Consider the following 13,098-nt stretch of genomic DNA (forward strand, 5'->3'; position numbering starts at 1 on the left):
GTGAGCTTTACAGATTTTCTTCTCTTGAGATCAGTGATATTAACAAATAGAATTCTTTTATATTGTATAATGAAATATTTCAAATTTTGAAACTATGGATAAGTCAAGACAATAAAAATCATGCATGGGTAAAAGAGCTATTCAAAGTTCAAACAGATAAATGGATTTCAATGTAACGGTATGCAAAAAAAAAAAGTTTACACAGCAGGCCTGAACCTTGGCTAACCTCTGGAAACTTGGCTTTTGGAATGTTCCCTATGTTACTAATTGATAATGTTGTTTTGTATGCCTAGGGCACTGGAATCCTGCTGCACAAGTCTGCCTTGATTGTTTGTGTAAACAATGTGTTTTATGGTGAATACTGTGACTTGTTTTGCAGGCACAAGCTGTTTGTGTGACCAACTATGAATAAAATCCCTAGACTCTTGAGTTTTAATTGGGCTTTCCTGGACAGAACTACTGCATATATGTCGTGCAGTTCACTGCTGGAGGAAGAAATGTGTTTCTGCGTGACTTATATGAGGGAGAACTTTGGAAGCCTGTATCTGGATTTCTCTGGACTCCACTGTAATAAACTATAGGGGTAATTACAACAGCTTCTGAATCTAGTGAGTCCTTCTAGTTACTCTCCGACCACTCCGTGTAAGTGGTCTTGAGGTCCCAGGGTATGAAAAATTCACTGAAGTTTTCAAATTCCACATTGTGACTAAACTTTAACAAACTACAATTTATCAAGTTTTGGTATAGCATCAAAGAAGAATATCCAAAAATTGTTGAAAAGGCTTTTAAAATACTACTTCTTTTCCAACTACACATCTATCTAAGGCCCAGATTTTTTTTCACAAACTTCAATCAAAACAACTTATAACCACAAATAGAATGCAAAAGTAGATATGAGAATCACGCTGTATTCTATGAAGCCAGAAGTAACATATTTATAAAGTGTAAAATAAAACAATGTCACTCTTTGTACTATATTTTTTTAGTTTAGAAAATATTCTTCATCAAACTATTTATATAAACATGTTAATGGGGTTTTTAGGGTTTCTTGGACCAAAGCATTTGAGAACCAATGCTTTGGGAGACCAGATGGGCAGTAAATTGCTATCAACACCTAACACAATAGCTATAACTTGACTCCTTCTCCCACTGGCCACAATAATGCTGAGCTTTCCAACAGGTGTGCCACAAATTTGTAATAGATATGCCAAGATGTTTTCTCCCTCTGCTCTTAGGGGGGCCAAGAGTGGCCTAGGACAGTAAAAGACCACAGACTAGTTGCTACCGACCCCACCAGTTTATCTCAGTGTGCTACACACATACCATTTCATTTTCTATACGTACTACGATATGTGAAAAACTGGAAAGCAGTGGCCTAGTAGAACTGCCTTACAGCTAGTTATTTTGCTTCAAATGTCCAAGCCAGTCTCCACATTACTGTCATTTGAAATGTACTGAACAATGACATGAGCAATGGGTTATACTGAAAGTCTGTGGAATGACATTATTTACCATTTTTTAAAGGGCTCTAAAGACATTCACATATTTTTTGAAGGCAACAATAATTTCAAATTTCTTGCTCATTTCTTTTCTAACTATAGTTCAAAATGAATAGGAAAATGAGCATTATAAGAAATACAGTTTAATTATCTCTTTCTATGGCATTAGTCAAATTATATTTTCAAGGCGATTATCAGATAGCAAAATGAAACGGTAATTTATCACTGAAAATATATTAAACTATAACTAAACTAAACAAGAATAGCAAGCCTTTTTCCCCCTAAAGTAATCGTGAGAAAAAAGCATTTACTATGTGCAAAAATAAAAAGTTTACCATAGGGATAAGAAGACTTCACACATTCAATAAATATTTGAGGATCCAATGAACAAATGGGGGAAAAGCAGAAAGAGAAAACGGTTTTGATATTGTATAAGTTAAAGCAATCATCTTTGAGATAGCTACTCATCTGTAAATTTTGAACATACCTACCTTATACAATTTTTCTGTGAAGATTAAATTAAATGCATCTGCTTTATCTGGAATGCTACTGCATTTCATTCTTTTTTTTTAGTGGTGTTTAATCACTAGTACTGTGGCCATTATATTTACTAACAATTTTCTAGATAAAAGAAGTGTTATATTTTAGCCACATATAGGTTAAACATATGTTTGTAAGTTAGTTTAGGAATCTTTTTGTTTCAACTGAGAAACGCATTGCAAGTATCTTAAAAATTATCTCAGAAAGACACTGTTTTATAAATTGTGGACTGACTGTATGGTCAAATACTAAGTAGATAATAATATCTAAGTATAGCTACCAACATAAATCCTAGCCCACAGTGGGGGCTCACAGTGTTTGCTGAAATAAATGTAACCAAAAGTCTGGTTACTGAATCTGCTAACTAGAAACCTCTTATTTATAAGACACCGTGTCTCAAGGATGATTATGGTAACGAAAATGATAATTGTTAATAAAAACAACTGATACAGTGCTTCATCAGAATACAGAATACAGCAGTTACAGACTTTGGCAATTTACAAAAATAACAAAAGTTGCATAACATTCAAACAACATAGGTTAAAAATCAAATCACTGAAGCCCACAAGTGGAGTAAAAATCAGTTAAGTTTTTAGTAATAATTTATTTTTATTAAAAAAATAAGCACAAAATAAAACATAGTTAAAATGTCTATATTACCTAAAGCAATCTACAGATTCAATGCAATCTCAATCAGAATCCGAATGACATTCTTCACGGAAATAGAAAAAAAGAATACTAAAATTCATATGGAGCAACACAAGACCCCGAATAGCTAAAGCAATCCTAAGAAAAAGGAACAAAGCTGGAGGCATCACAATCCCTGACTTCAAAACATACTACAAAGCAATAGTAATCAAAACAGCATGGTACTGGTACAAAAACAGACAGACAGATCAATGGAACAGAACTGAAAGCCCAGAAATAAAACTGCACATATATACGGACAGCTAATTTTTGACAAAGGAGCTAAGAACATACAATGGAGAAAGGAAAGTCTCTTCAATAAATGGTGTTGGGAAAACTGGACAGCCACATGCAAAAGAATGAAAGTGGACCAGCTGCTATTGCCATTCACAAGCATTGACTCAAAATGGATCAAAGACCTGAAGGTGAAACCTGAAACTATAAAACTCATAGAAGAAAATACAGGCAACACACTATTTGACACTGGTCGTAAAGGAATCTTTTCGGATGCCATGCCTACTCAGACCAGGGAAACTAAAGAAAAAATAAACAAGTGGGACTTTATCAGATTAAAGAGCTTTTATAAGACAAATGAAACCAGAATCAAGATGAACAGACAACCAACCAGCTGGGAGAGAATATTTGCAAAACATACATCTGACAAGGGGTTGATCTCCATAATATATAAAGAACTCACACAACTGAACAATAAAAAAAACAAACAACCTGATCAAAAAATGGGCAGAGGAAATCTTCTCCAAAGATATACAGATGGCCAACAGGCACATGAAAAGATGTTCAACATCACTAATCATCAGGGAAATGCAAATCAAAAACAACACTAAGATATCACCTCATGCCTGTTAGAATGGCTATAATCACCAAGAGAAAAAACAACAAATGTTGGAGAGGATGTGGAGAAACAGGAACCCTCATACACAGCTGGTGGGAATGCAAACTGGTGCAGCCTCTATGCAAAATGGTATGGAGAGTCCTCAAAAAATTAAAAATAGAAATACCCTGTGATCCAGCTATCCCACTACTGGGAATCTATCCAACAAACCTGAAATCAACAACCCAAAGAGGCTTATGAATCCCTATGTTCACTGCAGCATTGTTCACTATAGCCAAGACATGGAAGCAACCCAAGTGTCCCTCAACTGATAACTGGATCAAGAAGTTGTGGTATATATATAATGGAATACTACTCAGCCATAAAAAAAGACAAAATCGTCCCATTTGCAACAACATGGATACACCTGGAGGGTATTATGTTAAGTGAAATAAGCCAGAAAGAGAAAGACAAACACCGTATGATCTTACTCATATGTGGAATATAAACCAACACATGGACAGAGAAAACTGTATTGTGGTTATCAGGGGCAGTGGGGGCAGGGGGTAGGCACAAGGGGTGAAGGAAGACATGTATATGGTGATCGACAAACAAAAATGTACAACCAAAATTTCACAATGTTATAAACTATTAAGACATCAATTAAAAAAAAAAAGCACAAAATAAAATAACCATGCAACAGAGTTCTAACAGGAACACAATGTCTAAGAATTAGGTATTAATCCTTCCACTACAATATTACATCTAGTTCCAATCTTTACATCTATGTAAAGAAACTTAAAAGCAAATGACTAAATAATGAAAGAAAAAGAAAAACTAAATGGGGCAGATTTATTCACAGAGCAGACAGTCAGCAAATGTTTAGCCCAGTGTGTTAGCAATAAAATTAAATTCTGTTTGTGTGTCACTAGTGGCTTTAATATGAGAGAGAAGGAAGGAAAAAAAGAAGATGAAAAGGAAAAGTAAACATGAGGAAAAAAAATGTGCAGGACAGTAAATAAGCTTCTTTTATTCCTTCAGAGGATGGTGTTGTGAACTGTTTAAGCAATGCCTCAGGACAATCATTATGATCCATTCTATTTTTACAGTGTTTTTTTGTATCAATCCAGTGATATCTACCTTCAATATGGGATGGATAGACACAGAAACCACCACTCCCCTTTCTCCGACAACAAAGTGAAGGCTATGAGGTATAAAACAAAGGACCAAGACAGTTCAGAAGAGACATCTGAGGGGATCGGGGAGGGGTATGTGCTGGGGAAGCTGGCAGAGAGAAAGACTTCTCAGAAGAAATAATATATAATCTGGGCTTTAAAGAAAGTAAAATTCTACAACAGAAAAATTCCAACAAGAGAGTACAACGTGAGAAAGGCTTGTAAATGACACATCTGGTATGGTAGGCAGAATGGATCCCCAAAGATGCCCATGTGCTAATCCTAGAACCTCTGAATACCTACGTTATATGGCAAACAGGACTTCTGGAGATGTTATCAAAGTTACGGTCCTTAAGATAAGGAGATAATTCCTGAGTCTCTGAGTGGGCCCAATCTAATCACCTGAGTCCTTAAAAGCAGATAATTTTCTCCACCTGTGGTTAGAAAGATGCAGCAGAGAAGTCAGAGAGATTTGAAGCATAAGAGAGACTTAACCCACCATCGCTGTAAAGGACAATGGAATGCAGACAGAGAATGCAGAAGAGAAGGAATGCAGAAACCCTCTAGGAGCAAAGACTGGACCTGACTGAAAATCAGCAAGACAATGGAACCTCAGTTCCACAACCACAAGGAACTAATTTGGCCAAGAATCTGAATAAGCTGGCAGCAGATTCTTTCCCAGACTCTCCAAGAAGGAACACAGCCCAGTCAGTAATGCCTTGACAGTAGTACCTTGATTTCAGCCTTTTAGGACCCTAAATTGAAGACCCTGCTGAGCCCACCCAGATTTCTGACCTATAGAAATTGCGAGATAATATATTTGTGTTATTTAAAGCTGCTAAGTTTGTGGCCCCAGCCCACGGTTTAGTGGTCAAGACTTGGCATTCTGACTGCCGTGGCCTGGGGTTCATTTCCAGGCAGAGAACCACTCCGCCCTTCTCTCAGTTGTCATACCTTGGCGGCTGCGTGTTGCTGAGATGCTGAAAGCTATGCCACTGCTATTTCAAATAGCAGCAGGGTCACTCATGGCAGACAGGTTTCAGCGGAGCTTCCAGACTAGACAGACTAGGAAGAAGGACCTGGCCACCTACTTTCGAAAAAACTGGCCATGAAGACCCTATGAATAGCAGTGGACCATTGTCTGATATAGTGCTGGAAAGTGAGAGGACGGCGCAAAAAGACCAGGCAGGGTTCCGCTCTGCTGTACACAGGGTCACCAGGAGTTGGAATCAACTGGATGACACTAACAACAACAAAGTTTGTGGTAATTTGTTAAGGCAGCAAGAAAACTAATACAGCTGGCAAGTTCCAGCAACAAATATATTTAAGAGCAGCCAGAGCAAAGGATGTGTGGGTAAGAAACAACGGAAGAGAGGCTAGGGATGAAGTTGGAGGGCAGGGAGAGTGTAAGTTATAAAAATCTAAGACTTGGTTATGTAAGCCACAGAGGGGTGCTGAAACTTTTTTAAAGTGGGAAAGATGATAGATAACAGCAAATGACAGAAATGTTGTTGACTGGAGATGAGAGGGAGACCATGGGCAGGGAGATTAGTTAGGAGAGTATTACAATTAGCTGTGTAATAGATGATGAGAGCCTGAACCAAAGCAATGAGAATGAAGAGACAGAACCAATAACTTTTTGGGATATTTCAGATGCAAAGACATAAGTCTTAGTTCCTGATTGATACTGGAGATGAGAGAGAGCAGATGACTCAAAGTATTATAGCCATTATAATTTGGTGAGTGATGATATTTAACAATTAAAGAACACAAGAAAGTATATTTTGAGAAAGTTAAAAACAGGAAGGGGGAAATGTACTCTCCTCTTCTAATTTTAAAATAAATGGAAGGCACAATTCAGAGTTTTGAAGCAGTGAGTAAACACAAAAAACACCTATTTTGCTAGGCTCTATTACCTCTGCTGTTGCTTTCTGGATAGGCAAACGTAGGCTTATTTGGGGAGCGTCGTAGATCACTATTAAGGAAAGGCTTATCAGGTGGATACACTACATATGAAGATGAGGAATGGCGAACCATACTTCCATTAGGCCTTGATGGTTCGGCTAAGATGTTCTGAAAAACAAAAGTACAGAAATTACTTTTCAAAATGTTAAACTGCAAATAGCATGTATTAAATATATATACATGTTCATGACTGAGAACTGGACTGTCCATATGTGCCACTGATAGACACAACAGAAAAAATAGAGTCCACTGACCATACACAACAGAATTCAATCATTACTTTAAAATAATACAACTTTTAAAGTGTTTCATATTTGTCTAAATATAGCCATATGCCAGACAATATAAAAAAGTAATGTTTACACAACTTGAATACAAATGCTGCAAAAAATACTTAAATATGGCACTCACAATGAATTTAATATATTGTATTTTAAAAAATGTACTGTAAAATATACATTCAGAAAAGTAAACATTGTCTTTTTACAGTATCAGAAACTGCTACAAAATGACTGAATTAACTTATCGCCAATCAACTAAATACTTCCTGAATGTTTATCAAGTGTCCAAAACTCTGTGGTAGACAGAAAAAAAGGCATAATACTTGCCTCAAAGAATTTACAGTTAGGAGGGTAAAAAGGGAAACAGAAAACATTAAAGCTTATCAAACACCTAAATATAAAACTTTATTCTGTCATGAATAGGGATTTTGTTCAATTTGGGATTATGTTCTACATGATAATTTTCAGTGCAGGCGACTATTCATTTTATGAGGCAACCTTGATATCAAAATCGGTAAGAACGATATAAGAAAGAAATATTATAGGCCATTATTTCCGCATAAACAAATTTTGAAAATTCTAAACCAAAAACTTAGCAAACCATATTCAACTATATAGAAAACATAAAAAGAGTATGATCAAGGCGGTGTTATTCCAGAAATGTAAGACTAGGTGAACATCAGAACAACTTGTAACGCAATCCATTCCATTAATGTGAAAATCCACATGATCATCAACAAATGCAAAAAAGCATTCAATAAAATTCAGTATCTAGCCATTATTAAAGAACTATTTTCTTACGCTAATAATAAAATTTACAAAAAAACATACAGCAACATATTTAATGATGCAAAATTTAAAACATTCCTTTTAAATTCAGAAACAAGGCAAAGATATGTATAAGAAAACTTCTAGTCAATGTTGTGCTGCATTTCCTAGCCTGTACATTAAGATAATGAAAAGAAATAGAAGATGTTAAAATAGAAAGGAATCCAAACTTCACAGTTTATGATCATTTAAATAGAAAACACCAGAGAATTCTCAATTATTAGAATTAATTGGAGTTTAGGAAGGTTGCTGAGTAAAATGAACATGCAAGAATCAACAGTAATTCTAGATACCAGTTAGAAGATCCAATTTACAAAAACATAAAAAATAAAGTAAAAATAAATTTAACAAATAACGTCCAAGACCTGAAAATATAAAACTTTACTGAAACATGTTAAATAAAGTTCCAAAAAACTGGAATAACATATTCAGATAGAAGGATAAATATCCTAAAGGCATCAGTTATTCCCAAATTGAACTTGAAATTTCAATTGAAACTACAATAGCAGATTCTAGAATTTCTACTAAAGAATAGCAAAGGATCACGAACAGCTAACACTTCTCTTGAGGAACAAGGACGATAGTTGCCCTCTCAGACAAATAAAAAGGAGAATCATTAAGACAGTGAATATAGACATAGGGAGAGACAAATAGAACAATGCAACAAAGAGCCCCGTAACACACCCATACACATATGTAAATTAATATACTGACTGCAAACCATTAGGGAGAGGATGAGTTTTAGAGTAATGCTGGAACAACTGTGTATTTTAAGTAAAAACATTATACTGGATCCCTACCTCATTCACACATATTAATTTCAAGCGAAGTAAGGACCTGAAAGGCCCGAAATTTAAAATTTGTAGAGAAAAATACAGAAGAATATCATTAAGGCCTTGGCTATAAGGAAAAATTTCTTAACCAAAAAGCACTAATCATAAAAAGCAAAGACAAATCCATTTTACTACATTAAAATTAAGAACTCCTATTAAACAAAAGATGATACACAAAGACAAGCCAACAAGTATTTAGAATACTCCTAACAAATGAGGATTAACATCCAGAACACATAAAGAATGACTGTAGGGGAAGGCCCAGTGGCGCAAGCGGTTAAGTGCACGTGCTCTGCTGTGGCGGCCCAGGGTTCACCGGTTCGGATCCCGGGCCTGCACCGATGCACCGCTTGGCAGGCCATGCTGTGGCGGCGTCCCATATAAAGTGGAGGAAGATGGACGTGGATGTTAGCCCAGGGCCAGTATTCTTCAGCAAAAAGAGGAGGATTGGCAGATTAGCTCAGGGCTGATCTTCCTCACCAAAAAAAAAAAAAAAAAAAAGAATGACTATAAATCAATAAGAAAAGACAAACCAATTGAAAACAGGCAAAAGACACGAATAGGCATTTCATAGAAGAAGAAAAAAGCAAAAGACTAAATTATGGGAGAAAAAAGTGCATCTTCACCAAAGATCAGGAGAGCACAAATGAGAACAAGAACAGGATATCATTTCACACTCACCTCTTAGCACAAATTTAAGTGAGACAATATCACCTGTTAAAGAGGACATGGATTAACGGGGACTGTGGATGGGAATGCACATTGGTACAATTACTTTGGAAAACAATTCAGCCTCACCAAATAAAGCCAAAGATGCACATAACTCTATGACCCAGCAATTTCACTCTCAGGTGTATTCGCTGAACTATTTTCTCTCTCTCCTCTTTTTTAAAAAAATGATGTGTCCTAAGTCACTAAACATAGTCCACAACCCACTACTAAGTTGTAACCCACAGCACAACCTGCAGTTTGAAAAATCACTGCTCAAGAGCTGCCCCTCTCAAACTTTTTGGTCTTGGGACTCCTTTACACGTGTAAAAATTACTGAAGACCCCCAAAGAGCTTTTCCTTATGTTGGTTATATCTATTGATGTTTATCATATTAAAAACTAAAACTGAGAAAATTTATTTACTAATTTAAAAATAATAAACCCATGATGTTACCATAAATATAATTTTTGAGTGAAAAATAACTATATCATCCAAAAAAATTAGTGAAAAGAGTGGCATTCTCTTACATTTTTGCAAATCACTTTAATTCTTAGCTTTAAAAAAAGCCGCTGGATTCTTACATTTGCTTCTGCATTCAACCTATCAGACATGATGTTTTGGTTGATCTATACGAGGAAATCTGGTCTCCCACAAAGCAGCTGGCTAAGGAAGGACACTGTAGACCCCCTGGGAGGGTCTCAGGGACCCCTAAGGTCTTAAGACTACTCTTTGAAAACTGCTGCTCTAGAGAAATTTTTGCACGTGTGGAACATATAGGGATGATCACAACAGGATTGTTTATAATAGCTGGCACACAAACTAATGAACAAACCCTAAAAACCCCAAAGGCCATCAAGACACTATACTATACAGAAATATAAAAGAGGCTCTGCTATTTACTAGTTGCGTAACCTTGACTTAACCTCTCTGTCTCACTTTGCTCATTTGAAAATGGAAATACTGATGCCAATCTCATAAGATTATTGTGAGGATTACATGAGTTAATATATGAAAAGTATTTAAAACAATGACTGCCAGACAGTACTATATGAGTGTCATATACTATTACAATCTCAAAATGTATGGTGGTGTGTGAGAGAGCAAGACAGAGAAGTAGGACGATGCAAAAAGGGGCATGAAGTTATTCATTTTTATTATTCTCAAAAATAAATTTTTTATATATTTAATGTTATAAAATCTATGATATATTCATAAAATATTTTTAAGAGATATATGGAGCAGGTCGGTTAAAGGGTCTGGCTAAAAAGCCAGGGAGACCACTTATGAGATTAGCTCATTAAGTCCAAAGTGACAGAAGGGTGTTGACCATGGTTACTGGGAAAATAAAAAAGGAATGACAGAAAAGACATTCTTCTCTTTCAACACTGTGCTGCCTGTACTTCTATTTAATATCATTATGCCCAATCATAGTTGTTTCCCTGCTGCTCTCCACTAGTGAAGTTGATACATAGCAATAGCACAATAAATGTTACCCACTGTTGTTACTCTTCTTGCTGCTGTTGCAGCGAAATACTGAAAAAAGCCATTCGAATGTATCACCTACTCCCATGTTGTCCACATTTGAGATTTACATGGTAGCTCTTTCCTAACAACTATGTTATTTGTGAATCTACCCGTTAAAAATCCTTGCCTGGTAAAAGCACCTTTATTTACTACAGCTAGCTCCATGCTGAATACATATTAATTGATAAAGTTCACAACCCTGAAGTCTGAATATGAATAGCCTTCTGAGTTCATGTTGTAGTTTTAAAAGGTCTTTTTGTCTTGTCTTCTTTTTGTGTTGTCTTATTTTACAATCAGCTGTTTGTTAAGCTAAAGTGCTTTTTTAATTCTGCTGGAAATGCCAGCCTTATTTCTCACAGGACAGTTAAAGCATCTAAGCGGGCTCATATCTTATACACCGATAAACAAAATTTAGTCGTTTTTACTTTGAGACATAGTGACTTCCAAATTAGACACTTTGATGTAGCAGGTCAAGTTAATTAAGAAGGCTGTTATACTTTGACTTGTAAAGGGCCCTAGATATTCTTAGTGTACCCTTGATATTTAGAATCCTTTTCAAGCTGAGTTTACCATATAAAAATATATATGCTTTCTTATTAAACACTCCACGGGATCTCTGTCCAGGCTACCTCAAAGACTAAGGGTTGACCATTAGATAGTCACTGGTAGAGTGCAGCTGAATTCAACACTCATAAGAGTATTCCTTGAGCAGTCTCCCAGTGCTACATTTTCAGAGCAGTGAAAAGCCCTCTTCTCCCAATTAAGTTTAATCACAACTCCTACGCAGATAATCTCACCCACCTACTTAGTGACACTTCTTCCTAACAGTCTAACAGTGTCTCTCTTATCTTCCCTTTTACTGACCTAATTCCTGAATCAACTCCAATTGCTTCATTCATTCTTCGTCCTTATTCTTCCCAAAACTCTCTGCAAACTTATTACCCTCATTCTGCTGAAACCCTGAAGGTTACTTCTGGCCTCATTATCACAAATCCTGACAACAGTCATCAAAAGCTGAAACTGAGGAGAAGTGTGTCTTCCCCTAGGTGACTCTGCTTGCCCTAAACTTTTTTCCCCCGTTAGCTTCTATGACATAACTTTACCCTGATATTCTCCTGTCTTCTTCCCTCACTATCCTTTTTTCATGTTTTTACCTACGTTTACAATTCATCTAGCCCAACTCTACTTCCACACTACCTCTACTCATTCCAAATTATTTCAAGTTTCCTAAGAGCACCTATTGTCTTGTCACATGCCCCAAAATGCCTGTGATGCTTTTGTCTCCTTCCTTTTTCTGTTCTTGCCACAAGCATTTACGATTCCTTCATCATCCAGGTAGCTCCATCTTCCCTTCTAGGAAACTGTCTCTAGCCTACCCAAGCACTGCTAATCACTGTCGCCCAGGTTATTCTAGTATGGTAGTATTAAAAACTGTACTGTGTAATAATCTAATTACGTGTAGTTTCTCTTCAGTGTTTTGCTCTTTCAGAGCAGGGATTCTATCCTATTCAACTCCGTAATCTTAGAGTCTACAAGTGTGCCAGGCACTCAGCATCTGCTAAATACAGAAATAATGGCTCTCACTTCAGCCTCCTCACATTTATTGTCTATCTGTTCCTAACGCCGCGGTTCCCAAAATGCTAAGCGTTCGGTACTCCAATTCGCCAATTATTAGTGAGTGAACTGGCTGATGACCCTTGTGGAGGGGAAACCAGTATTTAAGATCATTTCCCCCTGTGGCCTCTCAAAAACGGCATTTACACACTGCAGTCATAGTAACAAGGTGGGAGGTGGGAAGCGCGCGCTCTGGGTAGGATAAGCACAGAACAAAGTTACTGGGAGGATGGGAGGGGGAGGAGCTGCAGGCAAAGGAATCAGCATAAGCAACGACGAGGATGCACTAGAGGCTGCGGACTCGGCCACAGCTGCCAAGCAAGCCGACTAGCGCGCCTACCTGTTCGCGGCGCGTTTCCAAGACCGGCCGTTACACCCACGTGACCAAAGGAGAAAGGTTTTCACAGGCCAGCGTGTGGGTACAGCCATCCCAGAGAGCCCTGGCAATGTTTGGCAACCTGGGCTGCCAAGCCGAAAGGTGAAGGGGGCATGGGGGACAGAGCCGGGCCAGGCCTGTTTCAATGGAAGACAGGAGCCTCGACAGAGAAGCACTGGACGTCAGGGTAGAACGGGGCGACCTCAGCGTCGCCTGCCGTTCCCCAGGATGGG

General features: G+C 37.3%; 1 protein-coding gene across 2 annotated transcripts in view; it reads right to left on the minus strand.

Annotated features, from left to right (window-relative positions):
• Positions 1-13,098, minus strand: part of CEP57 (centrosomal protein 57) — a 38,494-nt gene that overhangs the window by 25,125 nt on the left and 271 nt on the right. The window contains exons 2-3 of one of the 2 annotated variants that reach the window (XM_058545375.1): positions 9,322-9,354; positions 6,650-6,806 (exon numbers count right to left, since the gene is read on the minus strand). In XM_058545375.1, coding sequence (XP_058401358.1) covers positions 6,650-6,770 — 121 coding nt within the window. In that variant the 5' untranslated portion in view covers positions 6,771-6,806; positions 9,322-9,354. The remainder of the gene's footprint in view (positions 1-6,649; positions 6,807-9,321; positions 9,355-13,098) is intronic. The other variant, XM_058545374.1, reaches the window with a different exon arrangement.

Source organism: Diceros bicornis, chromosome 7 (genome assembly GCF_020826845.1).
Source record: "Diceros bicornis minor isolate mBicDic1 chromosome 7, mDicBic1.mat.cur, whole genome shotgun sequence".
NCBI lineage: Eukaryota > Metazoa > Chordata > Mammalia > Perissodactyla > Rhinocerotidae > Diceros > Diceros bicornis.